At 33.2% G+C, this 20,978-nt stretch overlaps 1 protein-coding gene across 4 annotated transcripts in view; it reads left to right on the top strand.

Annotated features, from left to right (window-relative positions):
• Positions 1–20,978, top strand: part of LOC126883095 (glutamine synthetase 2 cytoplasmic-like) — a 359,158-nt gene that overhangs the window by 333,505 nt on the left and 4,675 nt on the right. For all 4 annotated transcript variants that reach the window (XM_050648330.1, XM_050648331.1, XM_050648329.1 and 1 more), the window contains exon 5: positions 20,422–20,561. In XM_050648330.1, the coding sequence (XP_050504287.1) occupies positions 20,422–20,561 (140 nt within the window). The remainder of the gene's footprint in view (positions 1–20,421; positions 20,562–20,978) is intronic.

The following is a 20,978-nucleotide window of genomic DNA, read 5'->3' as shown; positions in this document are numbered from 1 at the left end:
TCGTACCCAAACCTTTAAAGTTTCTCTGCCCAGTAACAGGCTATGTCAACGGCATTGTTACTAGCATGCCATAACTCCTCCTCAAGAAATAGACGAACCACCCTGCAGAACTACTCTGTGGCGCCACAAAGTAGCTTCCGATGATAAGGATTAGCCGTAAATCCTTATGTAAATTTAACGTACCATTCCAGACGAACGACAGTGGCCAGCCACTGTCGTCGATCCTCGCTGCTAGTGGCGTCCATTACACAATTATTGGCACTACAAAATCGCCTGTCTAAGCCACTTTGTAGCTCCACTCAGTAGCGCTGTAGAGTGGTTCGTATGTTTCTGCGGTTCAAGTGTGCATCTACCAGGACAAAATCTAGGAAACAATGAATCGCCACATGAATTCTTCTTCTTCTTCGTCTAGCGATTCATGTCCACATCTGAACATAAGCCTCTTCAAGTCTTCCTTTTCATTGTTTTTTGTTGTACGCTACTTGTAGCCAATTTTTCCCGACAGTTCGTTTCAGATCATCTGTCCATCTCATAGGAGGTCTGCATCTGGGTCTTTTGGGTTCGTATGGTCTCCAGGTTAAAATTGTTCTGTACCATTTGTTAAGATCGCTCCTACCTACATGTCCAGCGTATTCCCATTTCAATTTTAGTGATTTTTTAACCACATCGGTGACTTTGGTTTTCTGTCTTATCCATGTGTTTGTTTTCCTGTCCTTAAGTGATATGCCAAGCATTGCTCTTTCCATCGCGTGTTGAGTGACTCTGAGTATGTTCATATTCTTTTTTGTGATTGTCCGTGTTTGTGACAACATATATTAATATCGGAATAATGCATGCATCAAAAATTTTAGATCTAGGATGTAGTTGAATTTGCTGGTTTCTGAGTATATAGTTCAGTTTGCCGAATGCTGCCCATGCTAATTTTCTTCTTCTTTTTATTTCTTCCGTTTGAATTTCCCTATTTAGTATTATTTTTTGTCCTAAGCATATATTATATTCTTCAACTTTTTCTGTAACTTTGTTGTTTATTATTGTCATCGTTTCTTCGGAGTGCATGACTTTTGTTTTGTTTAAATTAATTTCCAGTCCTGTTTTAGAAGATTCTGTGTGTAGTTCTGAAAGCATGGTTTGCAGTTCTTGTAGGTCAGTAGCTATCAGGATTATGTCATCCGCAAATCGTAGATTACTGAGGTAGCGGGCATTGATGTTGATTCCCTTATATTTCCAATTGAGATTTTTAAAAACGTCTTCCAAAAGTAAGGTGAACAGTTTGGGTGATAGAGTGTCTCCCTGTTTGACTCCCCGGTTTAATGGTACAGGGTTCGTGTATTCATTTTCATTTAGGTAGTATGTAGCTGTAGCTTGGTTCATAGTTTCTTTTATTTTTATTAAGTTAATATATCTGCTGTCTATTCTACAATTTTGCATTGCGTTTATTACGGCTGTGTGTTCTGTAGTATCGAAAGCTTTTTCGTAGTCTACAAATGCTATAAAAACTGGAAACTTGTATTCGTTATATTTTTCTATCAATATTTTTGTGGTTAACAGGTGATCGGAAGTTGAATAGCCTTTTCTAAAACCTGCCTGTTCATATGGTTGGTATTCATCTAATTTTCTTGTTAGTCGGGTAGCTATGACTTTGGTGAGTATTTTAAATAGGCGTGACAATAGACTGATGGGCCTGTAGTTTTCCAACTTTCGATTATCACCTTTCTTGTGTAATAAGATTACTTTAGAGTTGTTCCAGTTCTTAAGGACTTTGCCCTGGTGTAAACAACTGTCTATAAGCTTAGTTACAATTGAAATGAGTTCCTTACCTCCTTCTAATATCATATCTGTGTTAATCCTATCTTCTCCTGCAGCTTTATTTCTCTTCATGTTTCCCAATGCTGAAATTGTTACTTTTGGCATTATTTCCGATCCAACATTTTTTATTCATTTCCGTGCTGGTCTCATTTCATCGTCTTGTTGATGTGTTCTGTAGAGTTCCGTGTAAAATTCTTCTATTCGTTTCATTATGTTTTCTCTAGTTGTGATTTCATTTTCCTCTTTTCCCATTAATGATATTATCTGACGTCGTCCTAGTGTCGGTCTGAGGCATTTCATACTCTTATGTTTTTCAATATTTGTTGTTATTAATTCCTCTTCTTCTTTTCTTTTTTGTTTTCTGATTCCTTTTCTAATCTGCCAATTAAGTTCTCTATATTCTACGGTTCCCTTTTTGTTAGATTTATTTAATATCTTCCTTTTTTCTACTTGTTGTAATATTTCTTTGTCTAATTCATTGTGTGTCATTTTTGGTTTTTTCAGTTGCAGAATGCTTTTGTTCACTGGTTCGGTTATCAGGTTATTCAAATCATCAATATCATTGGAGTTTATCTGCTGCATGTTAACTTGATTTAATGCATGCATTACCTTTTTATTAAATTCACTATTTTTTATTTCTTCAGATGTCCATTTGTATCTTTTTTCATGTATTCTTTTTCTTTCTAGTTTTTTGTTTATTACTAGTTTTGCTCTTATTAGTCTATGGTCGCTTCCTAGGTCAAACTGATTTAATAAAACATGGTAAAACTGATCATGGTAAAACATGAATTACAGAATAGCAAACACTATTGACGGCTTCCCCCGGAAACGTCTACTAGTAGGCGGCTAATCCTTTCAATACCGGACCAAACCAAATCAGATGACAAACATCAAGCCACAACGGTTCTTCTCAGAACCAACACTGACAGTATCGAGCATAAAATATTGAGAGCATCACTACAGCTAAAGAAGATATCCTTTCAGAATTCTGCAATAACACGAAATGTGAGGTGTTGTCCATGCAGTAAGCCCACAGAGACCTAGCTACAGCGAGACCAAAAAGCTTAGGTATGTGAGGGTGGTATTTGTGAGAACTCAAAAATTTAAACTTAATTTGTTCTTTTCGTCCCTTGTTCCAATTTCTTCTTTGTCAGTCCAGACGAAATTAAACCACTTCCTTTGCGGTGTTCCTTTTGTTTTCTTTACTTGTTCTCCCGCGTACAAAACTGTTGGGACGTTTCTTCCTTTTGGTATTTGTAAGATATGTGATATGTCTCAACCATCTATCTCTATGCGCCCAGATTTTTCTGTTATTTTGGGTCTCTTATACATCTCCATTAACTCCAATTTTGTTTTTCAAACATTTTTCTCAAGATTTTCCTGTCGCAAATGTCCAACTTGTTTTTTTCTTTCTGGTTCGTTGTTCAAGTTTCCCATGTGTACAACACCGTTGATCTCACTACTGTTTCATAAGTTCGAATATTGGCTGCCGGACACGTTTTTTGACTTCAACAGTGTGTTTCATGATCCTGTTGATTTGCTACCCCGTTTACCTATTTCTCTCTCTTTGTCTTCACTATTTGTAACTGTTACTCGAAGGTTCTCAAACTCTGTTACCTTCTCAAATTTATACTATTTATTTATCCATTTATTTTCTTTTATTTGCAGCCCTTAATTCCATACTTGGTTTTGTCTTGATTAATAGTCAGGCCATATTTTCTAGCTTCTTTTTCAAATTTTGTGAACAGTTTTCGTAGTTCTATTGTTGAACGTATCAGAAGCACCAATTCATCTGCGAAACCTATACACTGTTGCTAATCATTATTTCTAGTACTAGGTTTTGGACCATATTTTACGTAAATCATTAGTAATTCCATTTTTTGTAATACAAAATCTGAACTTTGTCAAATAAGTTTTGGCTTACCCTCGTATGGAAACTATTTTTTTCCATTCTACGACATTTGCGCTATCAAAAATGATCGGAAAAGTACATAAATATGATCACTTATAACGCCCAAGGACGGTTCATTATTTTCCGCTGCGTTGGTGTAACGAGAAAATGCTACAAAAATACTGTTTGTGAATAATTATCTGCATGAATAATCATGATAGATTAAAGTTGAATAGCAACATAAACTATCAGAATGTTACTTCAGCACTTTAGCTTAATGTAATTGTGTAGAATCATATTTGCATATCCAATTCACTAATAGTTCGTTAGGAAGTATATTCTGATTTTAGCAGAAAAAGTACGATAACTTCCATAACTCTCTCCCAATAGGTCTAGAATTTACTATATTATTGTGAAATGGACCACAAGTTAATTTAAAAATGAAATTTATTGACGTTTCGGCTTCCACTCCGGAGGTCGTTATTGAAATACAAAATATAAATAAATATACAAATAAATTTCATTTTTAAATTAAATTGTGGTTTATTTCCCAATAAAATAGTAAATTGTATAAGATTTCACAAGAAAATAGCTTCATAACAATAGGTCTAAAGTTTAAAGTCTAAATTAAAATAAAAAACAATAAAAAAATTTAAAAATGGTTAAAAACGTTTTTTTCTATTTTTTGCTTATAACTTAAAAAAAATTATTTTAGAGCAAAGTTGTGATGAGATAAAGAATAGCTATAATTGAATTTTGTATAAGATACCACTGGCTAAAAATGATTGAATTCATTACCCTTGATGCAAAATACCAATAATTACCAAAAAGGGAGCCAAGTCTTTCCTTAATAAATGTTTTTTAACCACGTAGTTGAGACCCTAAGAAAAACTTTATACTATACTAAATCATGTCACCAAATTTAATTAAAATCAGTTCAATACATTTGCATATTTTTGTCATCTATTGTTTTTAATTGAAATTCTTTAAAATCTTGCACAACAAAAACTAAACCATTAAACCATATACAAGTCGGTCAATTGTTTCACATATTAAAGAGCAATCTACCTATACAACGACTTACAGAATTAATATTGGATTATTTGGGCGGCCTCAGGAATTTTTTTAAATTATATATAAACAATTTTTTGGCTTACGAACAAATAGAGTGTCTCGATAACCATTAGTTTAAAAGCCAAAAGGCGGTAAGAGTCTTCTTAAAAAAAGTTTAATTACGAGCAGTGGTGTTCCTGAGACAAAACCGGTCAAAGTTGACCGGCATCTGCGACGAAATTATAAACAATAAGATCTTTGAACTATTACCTTTTTCTTTCAGTAAACACTCCGATCATAACATATAAACCGTCTGAATCATCCTCTATTACCCATAAACAAACATCATAAACAAAACTAATGACAAAAATTTAACAAATGAGATAATAAATCTAAAAACATTTCTAGAACCGATATATTTTAAAAAATATTTAGCAAGCCTTTTTCAGTTTTTTTTTGATCTGATGGTCATTTAGCAAAATATCGCCAAGTTTCTATTTAAAATTTTAAAGTTACCACCCACCCCTCTCAATGGGGGCCGTGTTTGGTATCATTCGATAGATTTTTGAATAATATCAAACAAGTGTTTTTCAGTTTTTCGATCTGACGTTCATTTCGCGAAATAGTCGCTTTTTCTGTGAAACTTTGTGACTCACCCATTACTTTATGTCCCGTTCAAATCGTCAGATTTTTTAAATATACACTCTTCTGCATGTACTTAACTTACCTTATCTTAATCTGACGATTTCGAGTTTTTCTAAGTACCTATAGATTATTTTCTTCCTTCCTTAACGAACTCCCCTGTATTAAGAGCCAATATATGGTAGGGGTACATTTACAGGGTACAAGGTTTCTCCCCATGTAATTCTCTGACGCACTCGAGTAACTGCAAAAATCTCCGCTTGGGCTCCCCTACAATAAAGGAAGCGTTAGGAAAAAACAGAATGTTGAAAATACAATAGGTTATTTAAAAGATATTGTTTATATTATTATAAGTTATTGTAACATTACTTGTATTATATTTTACGTCGCTAATAACCCCTTTGGTTGCAGTGCAGTGAACACTAAATAAAAAATTAGTACCTACGTACTGTGCGCAATTTCGCAGCCATATAGTGGAGAGTCAGCTAATGGTGCGCGTCGGGTAATTGTACGCATCAATATTTCTAATCTCTTATTTAATAAAATTGCAAAAACCATCTAGTAGCAACTGCCATATCTATCCGACACAAACGAACGTCGTATGATATTGTTTGTGTGTCTGGGAAAATAAGAGATACCTTTTCTTCTTGACCGAACTATAGTTTAAATGGTACTTATATCCTTCATTTATTTACCATTTTATACACTGATATAGTTAGTTTTGCTCGATTCTTTTTTGTTTTTATCAAATTTTGTGTTCTGTTGTGAAATGTAACATCGTCAACATTTTTTTACGTTTTGTGACTGCGTCATAAAACGTAAACAACCATTAAACAACCGTCAAAGTAGAGAAAGGGGCAATGAGAAAACCACGAAACTGAAAAAAGGTACAAAAAGAAAAATTTTGAACACAAGAGCTTCGAAGTTATTTTAGAAAGTGAACTATGCCATGATGATGAGTTGGACGATCTCGTGTCAGATCAAAATTACTTCTGTGTATTGTGGTGATGGTAGCAAAAAAGACGAGGTATATGGTGCAAGTGTTCGATATATATTGTCGATGGTCTCATGTTATGTGTATACGACTGGATAGTCCAGAAGGGTATATTTGTGACTTACTTTTTAGATTTTTTTAAAAATATCTGTAACTTGGTTTCGTATCTTTTTTCGTATATTTGTTCGTTCCTTTAATATTTATGTTCAATAAGCTACATTTTCGAAGGTCATTTTTAAGTTCCATTAGCCGAATAGGTCGGGAAATTGTGCGCATTACACTAATTGGAAATTTTGGCTCTCACTCGTACATTGTTCAACTATTCATTAAATGCGGTCCCTACTAATATACCTAAGCCTTTGAAGTATATCTTCAAAAAATTTGGAAACTGAAATGTTTCAAGTTTGTGAAATATCCTGAATTTGCCTTAGGTGCGCACCAATAGCTATTGTTCGAGGTGTGAAATTACATAAACAAGGGATTATTTCATAAAACAGGTTGATCACTTGTTTATGTAATTCCACACCTCAAACAATAGCAGCCCGTTAGCTGAATATTAATTCTATATTTAAAGTCTAATTTTTAATATGTATATAAATACTCTTAGATAGCTGGTACTACTTTACTGTTTATTTTGGCGAATAGCGTAAAAAATAATTATAATGCAGAAAAATAATAATATTTTGCGTCATGACATTTAAAAGCAGGCGTCCTAGACAAAACCACAAAAATTGCAGGAAACACTTTGTTGCTAAAATTCACCAAAAAAAAATTGAACAGCAAACATTTACCGCGTAACCACGATTCGAATATTTATTTAACTGAATAATAATTGGTTTTTTGAAAGCCACGTTGAACCGTTTTAAAAATTATTATTGCGGTTAATGTAGAATTATGTTTAATCTTTCAAAATGATTCTGTAATTGGTATTAAGTATCTCTGAAGGAGATGGTTAGGCCGTAGACCTCATACCGCAGGTAGGCAGCATGCAGCCTTGACTGTACACTCTCACGTGTAATGATACCGGTATGTCAACAAAAACGAAATAATCGGTGTGTAAATGCTGATTACAAATTTATAGTATGGGCGATTAATTTCCATTTAGGATACATCCCTTCCCCCATTTAAATCCAAAATAAAAAAAAAGAAATTGTGAAACATAAAAATACACTCACCGGCAGGGCCGTGCGGTGCTATGATGCGGAGAGGCAGTCGCATCAGGCGGCATCGTAAGGGGGCGGCATAATCAGTAAAATCAAAATACATAAAAATAATCATATGAATAAGATAGGGTGTGCAAAATAGAACACTTGAAAACTATCAGAGGGCGTTTCACGTGCCCTGCGCATGCCACTCTTTAAACTTAGTTTTAAAAGTGAAGAAAGCGTCTTCTGCTACAGAAACAACAACCATTTCTGTATTACACAAGAACTGTACGATTTTTTTCTAATTATACAAAGCGTTGGGAAGTTCCGAAAAAACATGTTTCACAACTCTAAAACCGTTGAATCATACTACTTAAGCGTCGTTTAAACACAACGATAAGTCACAGCAACTAGTTGTGATGACAAGTTGAAACGCTGTTTAGACGCTGCGATTCAATGCGATACCACCTTCAACCCAACTCCAACTTTGATAAGTTGTGCGATGCACCGTTTACACACAATGATAAGTTGCAACAACTCGATTGACCTTGATAAGTTGTTTGATTTATCGCTGTGTTTAAACGACCCTTTAAGGGTCGTTTAAACACAGCGATAAATCAAACAACTTATCAAGGTCAATCGAGTTGTTGCAACTTATCATTGTGTGTAAACGGTGGATCGCACAACTTATCAAAGTTGGAGTTGGGTTGAAGGTGGTATCGCATTGAATCGCAGCGTCTAAACAGCGTTTCAACTTGTCATCACAACTAGTTGCTGTGACTTATCGTTGTGTTTAAGCGACGCATTAGATGGTCAAGTCAAATAGATGCATTGAAACATTTAAGGCTTTAAGATTTCAAGTTTGTGAAATATATGATACTTCATTCGAAATACTAGAAGAAGTCAACAAAGATTCAGAAATCAGAAACTAAAGTTAAAGCACTAGGATTAACAAAAAATATTAAAAATTATAAATTTATATGCGGTGTAGTTCTTTGGCATGATATTTTATTTCATATAAATTTAGTCTGGAAGATGTTGCAACAAGTAACTCTAAATATGTCAGATTGTGTGAAAATGTTGTCAGAAACTGTAGAAAAAAATGAAAAGTCGCAGACAATATTGCTATGACTTAACGAAAATTACTGCTAATGAAATTGTAGAAAATCCTGATATAAATTCGAATTTTCAGCTGAAAATAAAATTCGATCCAGGAGAAAAAAAAAAGCGTCAATTTGATTACGAAAAATCTGTGGATGAGATCTTAACAGAGGAAGATAAATCATGAAAGGGTCGCCAATGCGAGTCCATTATACTATTGGATCTAAATTAAGTCAATACTCGCAATCTTTGAGTTTGTATTTAATTGATGTTAAAAAATGTGGAGCAACCGGTTTCGAGGCTTACATTTTCGTTGCTTCATCATCAGGCCCAGTACATAGTCTTCCATAAATTACGAACTATTTTACAATTTTATAGACACAGCTTACATAGAGTTTAAAAAAATAACAATAACACATACAATTTTCTGAAATTAGATAAATCGTCAATATTAAAAAATAAGTTAATAAATTAAAACAAAATTAAAATAAAAAACAAAACCAATATATGTGTTACAAAATTAATATAAATTGTAAATTAAACATACAACATAAGAAAATACAAACAGGAACTAATAAGTTGTATCACTAAGAATTTTATTAACACTCCTTGTCTCGGTAGCTAGTGGTGAAAGAAGTCTTTCAAAATTAAAAATTATTAAAAATTATTTACGAAGCTCCATAAGACGAACAAAACCAAAAAATTTAGCACTCATTTCAATAGACCTCACTAGCTGCTACTTTAGACTACACCAATCTGACGAATTTACAAAAATTATAGTCAGAAGGATAAAATTGAAATTTTTGTAAATATTATTTAATGTTAATACATATTTCATTTATTTTAAATTATGTGTTGTTTATAAAATAAAAGTTTTAGTTCATTTTGTGCAGTTGCATTTAATAAAAATAAAAGTCAAGTTTCAATAATATTTAAGGGGCGGAATTTCGAAGACTTGCATCATATTGAAAAGATGTACCGCACGGCTCTGCTCACCGGCACAAAATTCCGCCAACCAAAATTTTCGATTAAGTTTGACAATTTATAACGTTATTATTTGTAGTCTGATTTTTAATATTCTTGCATCAGATTATAGGTACATGTATTGATGTCGTTTGTTATTGTTCCGGTAACAAAAACTTTTTGCTTAGATGGCATTATACGAGGATGAATGGAAACATTGTATTTTCTGCTAAATTTAACAAAATCTGTGGAAAAATTGGGGGGGGGCTGATTTTATTACATACTCCTTTTGTATTATCCTGGAGGTATCCTTAAGATTTTGTTTTTTGAATTATCCGAATATCTCTTTTCTTGTAAAAGCTGTAAATAAAAACACTGCTTTGAAGGTTTAGATAATTAAAAGTATCAAACGCACGAAAATTAACAACACAAAACAAAATTAACAACAAAACAAAACAATTCAATTGCGGGTATGTCCACCTCTCGCAGCAACAACTGCTCGCAATCTGCTTGGCATCGAATAAAGATGTTTTATCCTGGCCTGGGGAATAGCCCGATATTCCTCTGCCAGGGCCATAAATCTACCAAATTGTCTGGAGGCCTAGGATGACGACAAATAGCTATTTTTAATTCATCCCATAAATGCTCAATAGGATTGAGATCTGGGCTGCATGCGGGTTGTTCTAATCTTATCAATCCAACCTTTATTTAAGATATTTATGTTTATGAGTCAGTTCAACATTAATAACTTTTATAGTATTTTTTATACCTAACCTCTCATCTAAATCGACCTTATGGGCAAATGGAATGGCCAACGACTTAAGGATAAGGTACCATAAGAAGAAGAATAACCATGCGCGCTTGATGTGGTCTTGTGTTTAAATAAAAAAAAGGTTTTGAATAAAACAATCGTGCAGTTTATACAACAATTTAAGTAATCACCTTGGCGTGCGGTGACAGGAATGATTAAACCGGCTAATGAGGATGCTTACAATAAAAACAATAATAAAATTCGTTTTATTTCGTTTAATTGATTGTGAGTCCCACAACATAACATCAACAACAGGCGTGACATTGTATATTTCCTGATATTTCCCAGATGTTGATTAAAATTAAAATTGTGCTATTCTATTAATACAATTTAAAACAGTGTTGCTGCATGTTGGACACTAAAATCTAATGCAATCATTATTATTATTACATTTCGTTAATCAAAACTAAAAGCCATATCGCTCATCATGAAGAAAAGTGTCACAACTTAAAAAACAACTTTTTTCAGGGGAAAACAAAAATGAATTTTGTAGAGCTTAATTTAGTTGTGAGTTTGAAAGTACCTGCTAAAATTGAATTTTTTATTTCCTGATATTTTCCAGATGCTGATTAAAATTAAAAACAGCTATTAATAAGTTAAACAAAACTAAAAGAAATATCGCCCATCCGGAAGAAAAGTATCATCATAAGTGGCTCCACAATCCGTTGTGGATATTGACCTGCTCGCAAAAAAAGTCGCCACTCCTGTCGATTCCTGGCAACTTCCCTCCATCTTCTGACCTTTTAAATCTTTAGGTCTTTCTCCACATCATCAATCCACCTTCTTCGTGCTTGTCCTCTACTTTTTGTGCCCTCTGCTCTTGAAAATGTTAATTTCTTCGTGTATTCGTGATGTGACATCCTAGTAATGTGACCAGCCCATCTAGGTCTTTCGCCATTTTGAGATAAGGTCCACGTTTCAGCCCCATATATCAAAATGGGTCTTATGAAGGTCTTGTATATACTCAGCTTTACTGCACGTTTAATATTTTAATTTTTTTATTGTTTCTAGAGACCGTGAACAGTTCTGTTTGCTATTGCTATGTTTTTTTTTTACTTTGTCGCTTGTCGTGTTTGTTGTCGTCGCCAAGATATGTGAATTATTTGACTTGCTCAAAGGTATGGTTGTTTATTTGAATTATCTGTTGTATATTTCGGAAGTTTTTATAAAAACCAACATATATTTGGTTATTTCCTCGTTTACCACAATTCCTAATTCACTTGTCGCGTCCGCAAACCTTGTAAAATACTGCACCACGTATCTCTTACTTATGTCCACTATAACTATATCGTCAACTAATGCGAGAATTTGCGTCGATCTATTAAAAATAGTTCCATTCATTCTGATATTTAATTTTCTGATTGCTTTTTCCAAGGCAATATTAAAGAGGAGACATGTAGTGCATCCCCCTGTTTTAGACCATTATTACTGTCAAAGAACGTAGAGTTTCTCCTTCAATAAATTCTAACGTACGAGCTTACGTTTTGCATTGTTAGTTGGGTCAACTTAACTAATTAGGTAGGATCCCAAAGTCTATCATTGCATTATATAATGCAGTTCTTTTAACACTGTCATAGGCTGCTTTGAAGTCGACGAAGAAATGGTGTATATCTATGTTATGTTCTAGTGACTTTTCTAGAATCTGCCCAAGTGCTAGAATTTGATGTATAGTTGACTTTCCAACAGTAAATCTGCATTGATATTGACCAAAAATATCCTTTGTAAAATGTTTAAGCCTTTCAAACAATACATTGTCGAAGATTTTATAAGCAGATGCTAATAAAGTAATGCATCTGTAGTGTGTACAGTGGCGTGCGGTGACTTTTTCGGAAGGGGAAGCGATTCAATAAGGATATAAAAATATTTTCTTAAGGGTCGAGGGTCGAGCCACTTCCCACCTGATAACCCTCTGATGCGCTATAGGGGCTCTCTATCAGCAAAGTGCTTATGTGAGACGTCCTGGGTACAAGGACTTACACACTAAATCCTACCCCGATTAATGCGTGAGGCACTCTATTCCCGCTATTTCTAGTGACTATAATAGTGACCTATCATTGATCATATTGCTAGCTCGGGCCTTGAGTCCTCGCGCCGGGCTTTGTTTCCTAAAGAAGAGTTCTATTTAAAAAAAAGTATATTCCGAGGCATTTTCAACAATACACAACTTTCAACAATATGACACTTATTTATACTTGAGGTCTATTCTCCTATCAACTTCTGATAATTGTTGAATGCAGTCTTTTTCAATGGATAATAGGGCTAAATTTCGCTTGTTGAATTTCTTTTAAACTCTTAATTTGAAACTTTTAATGCATTTTAATAATGAAAAACTTCGTTCAACTGATGCAGTTGTGGCTGGGATAGTTAGTACCTACTACTTCACACAACTTGACCACTTCACACAGTGACTTGTTTAAACCAGTAGTTATAAAGAAATACCCAGATTTCTGGGTATTTCTTTATCACTAATGTCAGTTGTTTCATAAACGACATTTAACTGAGAATGCAAAGCTGGGATATCAAAGTAAATTCCTCTGTGGGAAATTTTGATGAATTATAATTAGAAATATTAAGATTATATATAATTCTACAAATTTTAAATCGTTAAAATTTTGAAAGTTAGAATTCATTTGTTATAGAATATTATCAAAAGGTCTCTCTGTTGCCGACATCATCAATCTTCATTATTTTTCTTTCATGTTCAAACCCCATATTTTTAGTTTTATCCCAAATATTTTTAAACTGCTCTCGTTTTTTAATTATCGTATTAATAAAGTCATCAATTTGTCTTATACAAAATGCAATGTCATTTGACTTCATCTGTAAAATGTCAAATAAAAGATCAGTAAAAGGAAAAATATCTGCAAAAAATTTAAATCGAAATACATATTCTTTAAGCGAATGTACATGTACGTACCTAACCACCGCTGCAGCAGTAACAGTCGGAAGGCGCTAGGATGCGCTAGGACGAGCGCTTCCAGAGTACCAAAATTCGCGCGACTAATGGGTTGCAGTCATTGAACCCTGACCAATTTTTACACCGGACAACTGCTTGACAAGCGGCGATTTTGAGATGCGCTTCTGTCAGGAGTGGACCGAATATGTAGTTGAATTGTGTGCATATTGATTTCGTTCGTACGCGATTAATTTTTATCATTTTTCAATGCGTATGCCTAGGTCATATGTAGATTACTTGGATTAGGGAAAAAATTTTGTTATTAAATAGGTATTAATTAATAATAGATATATTTTCTTATATCGAAGTAGGTATAGGGAAGCGGCGCTTCCCCCGCTTCCATGGACCGCACGCTTCTGGTGTGTTACAATCCAGTTGATCACCCTTTTTATGCAACGGACATATTTATATTCCCTTTAGCCATTCTTTTGGTACCAAGTCATTCTGCCATATAAGTACTATTACTATTAGTTTATGGATTGCTGAAAAAAGTTTATCACCACCTATTTTATACATTTTCTAACAGATTTCATCGATTCCTGGGGTTTTATTTTCTTTGAGTTTTAGGATGGCATTTGACTCTTGTTGGGTCTTCACTGTGTAGTTGATGATGTAGGTTTTGTTGATTTTCTATGTTGCAACCGCCTTCAATATCGGTTATATTTAGATGTTCGCTGAAATATTGTGCCCATCTGTTAAGAACTGAGTTTTTGTCGTGTATAATTTCACCGTCATGTCATTTCCTCTGTCAGAGTGTTCTGTTCGTATTCCCTCTTCTTACGTCGACGGATACGTTTTTCCTCTCTTCTAAGATGTACCTATATGCTTTTTTTTTCCTCCGTGTACACCCTGCCTCGATTGTTTTTTTAATATGCTGCGTTCTTTTTATTTGTGGCCATTTCGCACTCATGACCAAACCAATGATTTATTGTTTCTGACCTGGTTTTGCCCAATATTTCAACCGATGATAAAAAGTGTCACAACTCATCTTTTTTTCAGGGGAGACAAAAATGAATTTTGTTGATCTTAATTTAATACTGAGTTTTAAAGTAACTGCTAAAATTTATAAATTAAATACGAAGAATATGGATAAATGAATGTTTCTAATTGTGTAGGAAGCAAAACCAAAAAACTATGATACCTGATTTAACAAAAAAAATCAACGTTTTGAGGTATGTCACTTTTCTTTCAAAGTACTGGTTACTTTTCAAACATAAGGCTAAGGAAACGAAAAATATCTAGATCTAGGGCATTTTTCGAAATAAAACTGTTCGTGATTCGTTCGAAATTCGTGATAAATAACAATACGCTCACGTCGAACGTCTGAATAACTCAAAAGTGTCATTGTTCGGGAATAAAATATTCATTTTACCGTCAATTGAATAATGGCACTACCGCCATCTTACGAAGTTGAGAAGTAAACATTTTTTCTGGTAGAAATATAGGATTTTTGGATGAGTCAATTCACTAAGATAACTCGAATTAAGTATGTATTTATTGAGTTGTGTCACTTTTAGTTCATATGAGCGATATATTCAATTAGGTACATTACAGAATCTAATAAAATGAAAGAATATTATTTGTGATGTTCGAAAAGCAATAAATTTTAAATATTTCTGGCAAGCTGGGCTGATTTAAAAAATATCCTTCATTCCATAATATACTTCATGTTCAGATACCACTTCCATAATATCCTAAGACAGAAATGCAGATCTGGCTGGAGGGAATCGATCATTTAACCCGGGGGCAGTTGCGCTCCCGTAATCGCGCGTAGATAAAAAATCTCTCAATATAGATTTAAATACGAATTCAAATCAAATTTCTATTTTATAATATTTTTATTTACTTGTTATGTTAAAAATATCTATTTCTAACAATTTTAAAGCTAATTAGTTCTCACCAAAACCATAAATTCCACAAAAAAAAATAAAAAATAAAAAAAAGTCTACGCATTACTACGATCTTCCTCGAGGCACTTACGAGTGTAAAGCAATCTTGAAAAAATTTGCATCAAGTTATCACGGAAAAGGAGAAAATGTGAGATTTTTCTCACGGCGCGACTTCTTCTTCTTCTTCTACGGCACTACAGCCCAAATTGAGCCTTGGCCTCCTTTATTTTTTGCCTCCACCCTTGCCTGTCTGTGGCTGCTCTTCTCCATACACGGACTCCTAAAAGGGCTTGTGCGTCGCTGTTTACTGTGTCTTCCCAGCGCTTTCGTGGCTTCCCAACCGGTCTCTTTCCTTGCATTCTAGCATTCAGTGCTCGTTTTGGTAGCCTATCCTCTCCCATTCTTATCACATGTCCGGCCCATTGCAATCTTTGTAATCTAATGAAGTCTGACAGGGGCGTTTCCTTATAAAGTTGATAAAGCTCGTTGTTGTATCGACTTCTGAAGATTCCGTTTTCCCTCACAGGTCCTAGTATTCTCCTAAGTACTTTCCTTTCGAATGTGTCGAGTTTGTTTTTGGATGTTTCTTTCAGCACCCAGACTTCACTGCCATAGCATGTTATTGGTCGAATTAAGGTTTTATAGATTCTCATCTTTGTATTTCGGTGGACACTTTTTGACCGAAATATATGGGAGAGGGCAAAATAAGCTCTGTTTGCCTGCGTTATTCTCTTCCTAAATTACGGCGCGACTGCTCCCCCTAAATTAAAAAAAAAAATAAAAATATTTATACCTGCAAAAACATCTTTGAGGCAACTTGCTATTTTTTTTTAAGGTAAATTAAAAAATATTCAAAAATGAAGGGATTTGCGAGAGATATTAACTCTCCAAGATGCTTGCAACACTACCTATATTGGAAATAAATACAAAAATATGGTTGGGACACGTTGCTATTTTGTCAGGGTATTTTTTAATATTAAAAATAAATACTTTCAAAGAGACAGGTTATTTTGGTGAGATTTTCTACCTGAAATGTAGAAAATCTCACCAAAACTGTTTCGTCTAAATTTCTCACCTATTTTTTCTTATTAGAACATTATGTTAAAATTCTAACTCATAATTTTTAATAATCTTTATCACAATTGCCACATTTTTGCGGTTACCTGGTCTTTTCTTCCAGCAAAATATTACATCAGAATTTCAAACTGCTGTAAAATTCCACATAGTTTAACTACTTAATAAAATATAGTAGATTTAGAAAACAAATAGGTGTGTTTAACTAAACAATCTCGCACATGGACAAATTTCATTGTCATATTGTTGTTAATATCTCGTATGTAGTCAACTACATAATAGACTTTCTATAATAGATTCAGTTTTTACTCGATATAAAACATGATTATTAGTTTAGTAAGCAAATGGAATTTTCAATGAAAATTATATTGAATGAACGATTTTTGATTAGCCCATTCTATCTCGACATACGATTCAATCGTCAATTGTCAAAATTCATTATATATTTCCAAAAAATAAGAAAAAATTATGAAATTCACGGGATCGTTATACAGTGCGCTGGAATAATTGTTACCCCCCTTAACTTAACTTAATTTATATAGTTATAACATCAATATTTCGAACTTTACGCGATAGCTCTTGAGGTGACAGGCATAACTTTGATTTTTTTAAACGGGAAAGTACATCATGTGACACCTCATTTAAAAGCTTTTGAAATACTGATTACAAAAATGTATAACACTTATCTTATTTGAGAGCGTAGGCGCCAAATTTCAGTCAAATTCTTTTTAAAAAGCATTCATTTTTTTTTCGAATACTGAGAAAACTAATAAGTATTTTTGAAAAAAAAAATTTAAACGCAGAATAAAATATTACATTATTACAGAGGGCTGAAAGTCCCTTACAATAAACAAGAAGTTTCTTTTGAATGATATATTTTAAATTAAAAATCTGACTAAATTTTTTCTTTTTTTCACTCCTGTGACTTATTAAAATATATATTATAGAAGTTCTCAGGGACTTTCGACCCTCGATAATACTGTAATATTTCATTCGGCGTTTAAAATTGTTCAAAAATTCTTATTAGTTTTCTCAGGATTCGAAAAAAATGAATGCATGTAAAAATAATTCGGCCCAATTTTGACACCTACGCTCTTAAAAAGGTTTAAAGTTTTATCCATTTTTGTAATCGGTACTTATTTCAAAAGCGTTTAAATGAGGTGTCACTTGATGTACTTTTCCATTTAAAAAAATCAAAGTTATGCCTGTCATCTGAAGAGGGATCGCGTAAAGTTCGAAACATTGATGCTATAATATATATAGTATGATTATTTTAAAAATCGAGCTGTCCGAGCGTTTTACTTATGTGCTAAAAATAGATAAGTTATGTTAAGGGGAGGGACACTTATCCCAGTGCACTGTATACAGGGTGAGTCACCACTAACGGGACGGAAGATTACAGCGAAACGGTAAAAGATTTGAAAAAAATATTAAATTAGTAGTTTGTAGGTTGATAAAATCTACATTTTAAAATTATTTTGAAATATACAGGGTATCCCTATAAACGGCGGCGTATCAAAGTTATATTTTTTCTTATGGAACACCCTGTATTTTATTCCATTTTTTAATTGTCCGCAAAAAATAAGGTATAGTTTCATAAGACTTCCCTATACCTATGTACAGAGTGTTCAGAGTTATGGTGACTTTTCTTAAAATGTAAAGTTTTAAAAGATGGCTTATTCTCAAGTTACTTAAGAAATTATGAAAAAAATACTTTTACATCTAAATAGTGGGATATTGGTTGAATGTATTCCATGATTAATTATTACACAATTATTCACAGGGTGTTCAACATTTACAGTTTCATTATTGGATTATTCAATGTGTCATATGATGCTTATTTTAAATGGAGCACCATGTATATTAATACACCATTATACTAAACGGAGTCACCTCTTTCGAATGGTATATGGATGTCCTATACCTAGGTCTCATAGTTTTTGCGTAATTTACAATTATTTAAATTCTTAATTTGTAAATCGATTTTAAAACAAAAGATGTAGTTAATTAATGGCATTGTATGACATTGTCACGCCATGACAGTACGGTCTGGTAACTATTTTATAATTAATGTATTCCATGATTGATTATTACACATTTATTTACAGGGTGTTCAAAATTTACAGTTTCAGTATTGGATTATTTAATGTGTCATATGATACTTATTTTAAAGAGAACACCATGTATATTATTAAATCATTATACTAAACACAGGTTCCTCTTTCGAATGGTATAGGGATGTTCTATAACTAGGAGTCATAGTTTTTGCGTAATTTACAATTTTCTTAAACGGTAAATTGATTTTAAAAATAATATTTATAGTCATTCTCGATTTTTGAACCGTACGAAATAAATGTTTGTTTATTGTATCATAATGAAATGAAAATTATGTCTATTTACTAGACCATTATTATGAAAAGTAGGTATATTGGTCTGTATACAATACTTTTAAAAAAATCAGGATCTTCTATAAAGTCTAAAGTCCATAAACGATAAGTTAAATATATTTATCATAACCCTGTTTGGTCTAATACTGGTGTAGTTGAGTTTTATACGGATAATAGTGGTTTCTCTTAAGTATTCTAACAGTCGTTTGACTGATTTACAATTCACCCGAATTTTTTTCTTTACTAGTATTTGGGTTTCCCGTAACAAAAAGCAGAACATCAAGCTCCTTGACGTCATCACAAATAACTGGTTTATTTTTATTTAACTTTCCGTATGCAACATTACCAGTAGCACGGAATCTATCGAGATCTCTCAAAAACGTCCTTTTTGGATGTCTTCTATCAGGATACTTTTGAGCGTAAACTTAAGAAGGTAAGATACAATTTTGCAAACACTCCCCAGTGCAAAGTACTATGTCTACTCTTTCATAGATAACGTGATTATTCATTTTTAGGAACAATTAAATTTGAATATCATACACGGATGTTTATATTTTTGATAATTACTAGACCGTACTGTCATAAAATGACGATGTCATACAATGAGATACATCTTTTGTTTTAAACTCGATTTACAGATTAAGAATTTAAATAATTGTAAATTACGCAAAAACTATTAGACTAGGTATAGGACATCCATATACCATTCGAAAGAGGTAACCCCGTTTAGTATAACAGTGTATTAATATGCATGGTATTCCATTTAAAATAAGCATTATATGACACATTAAATAATCCAATAATGAAACTGTAAATGTTGAACACCCTGTAAATAATTATGTAATAATTAATCATGGAATACATTCGACCAATATCTAACTATTTAGATGTAAAAGTATTTTTTTCATAATTTCTTAAATAACTTGAGAATAAGCCTTCTTTTAAAACTTTACATTCTAAGAAAAGTCACCATAACTCAGAACACTCTGTACATAGGTATAGGGAAGTCTTATGAAACTGTACCTTATTTTTTGCGAGCAATAAAAAAATGCAATAAAATACAGGGTGTTCCATAAGAAAAAATATAACTTTGATACGCCGCCATTTATTGGGACACCCTGTATATTTCAAAATAATTTTAAAATGTAGATTTTATCAACTTACAAACTACTAATTTAAAATTTTTTTCAAATCTTTTACCATTTCGCTGTAATCTTCCGTCCCGTTAGAGGTGACTCACCCTGTATAAAGCTCAAAAATAAACAAGGTTAAAGAAATATATATAAGACTTACTCACAATCAATTTATTCTACTTAAACGACCGGTTTCGAACACTAAACTTTGACGTTCATCGCCACGTCCCCGGCAGTGTTAGTTAAATGCTAAAAATTACTTAATTACTTAAATGTTTGATATCAAATATCATCAAGATCATGAATTTTTTCCTGGTAACGTTTAACTTGTCTAAAATGTATATTACCAAGTCCATTGCAGATCTTCCCTTTCTAAATAGAAATTGTGTATCTGAATAGAATATTTCTCGGAGTTATTAATAATCTAGTGATGGAACCAATAACTCCTAGTTCCTAGTTCCTAGCTCCTTCATGCGTTTTGACCTATCTGTATAATAAGTGAGGTCACCTTATATAATTGTATCCTAAAACCCACATCTTATTTATTTTTGACTAACAGCTTTGTTTTATTTTCAGGGCAATTGAAAAGGCCATTGAAAAACTTAGCAAAAACCACGCTAGGCACATCAAAGCCTACGATCCCAAAGGAGGAAAAGACAACGAACGTCGTCTTACTGGCAAACACGAAACATCTTCTATCCATGACTTTAGTGCTGGTAAGTATTTTAAGTTCTTTTATACTTTTATAGACTGTAGGCTTAGCCTACTTCTGGGCCATTTAGATATTTGACCTCTTGAGCGGGTATCACTAAATGATAAATTTGATCATCAGGATTAGAACTGCGATTACCGGGTCATCAACATATCTGGAAACTCATATTCCGAGTCTTCTCTTATTCACTATGATCAGCAGGTACCCACAGATAGAGCCTGTGAACTTAATAGCTCTCACAGAAAGATTTGTTTCCTTAACGGTATTTCATTGACATTACTTGGCAGAATGAACACAGAATGCAGACATTGTCCATTCAAGGAAGAGTTGAGTAGTGAAAATTGCTAAAAAACATGTAACTAGTGTTTTATCAACGACTCACCTCAGGAGCGTCATTTGAAATTTTGTTTGGGGGGGGGGG

The sequence above is a fragment of the Diabrotica virgifera genome, chromosome 4 (assembly GCF_917563875.1).
Source record: "Diabrotica virgifera virgifera chromosome 4, PGI_DIABVI_V3a".
NCBI lineage: Eukaryota > Metazoa > Arthropoda > Insecta > Coleoptera > Chrysomelidae > Diabrotica > Diabrotica virgifera.
Note: the sequence above shows the minus strand (reverse complement) of the source record. Positions and strands in the feature narration are given on the sequence as shown.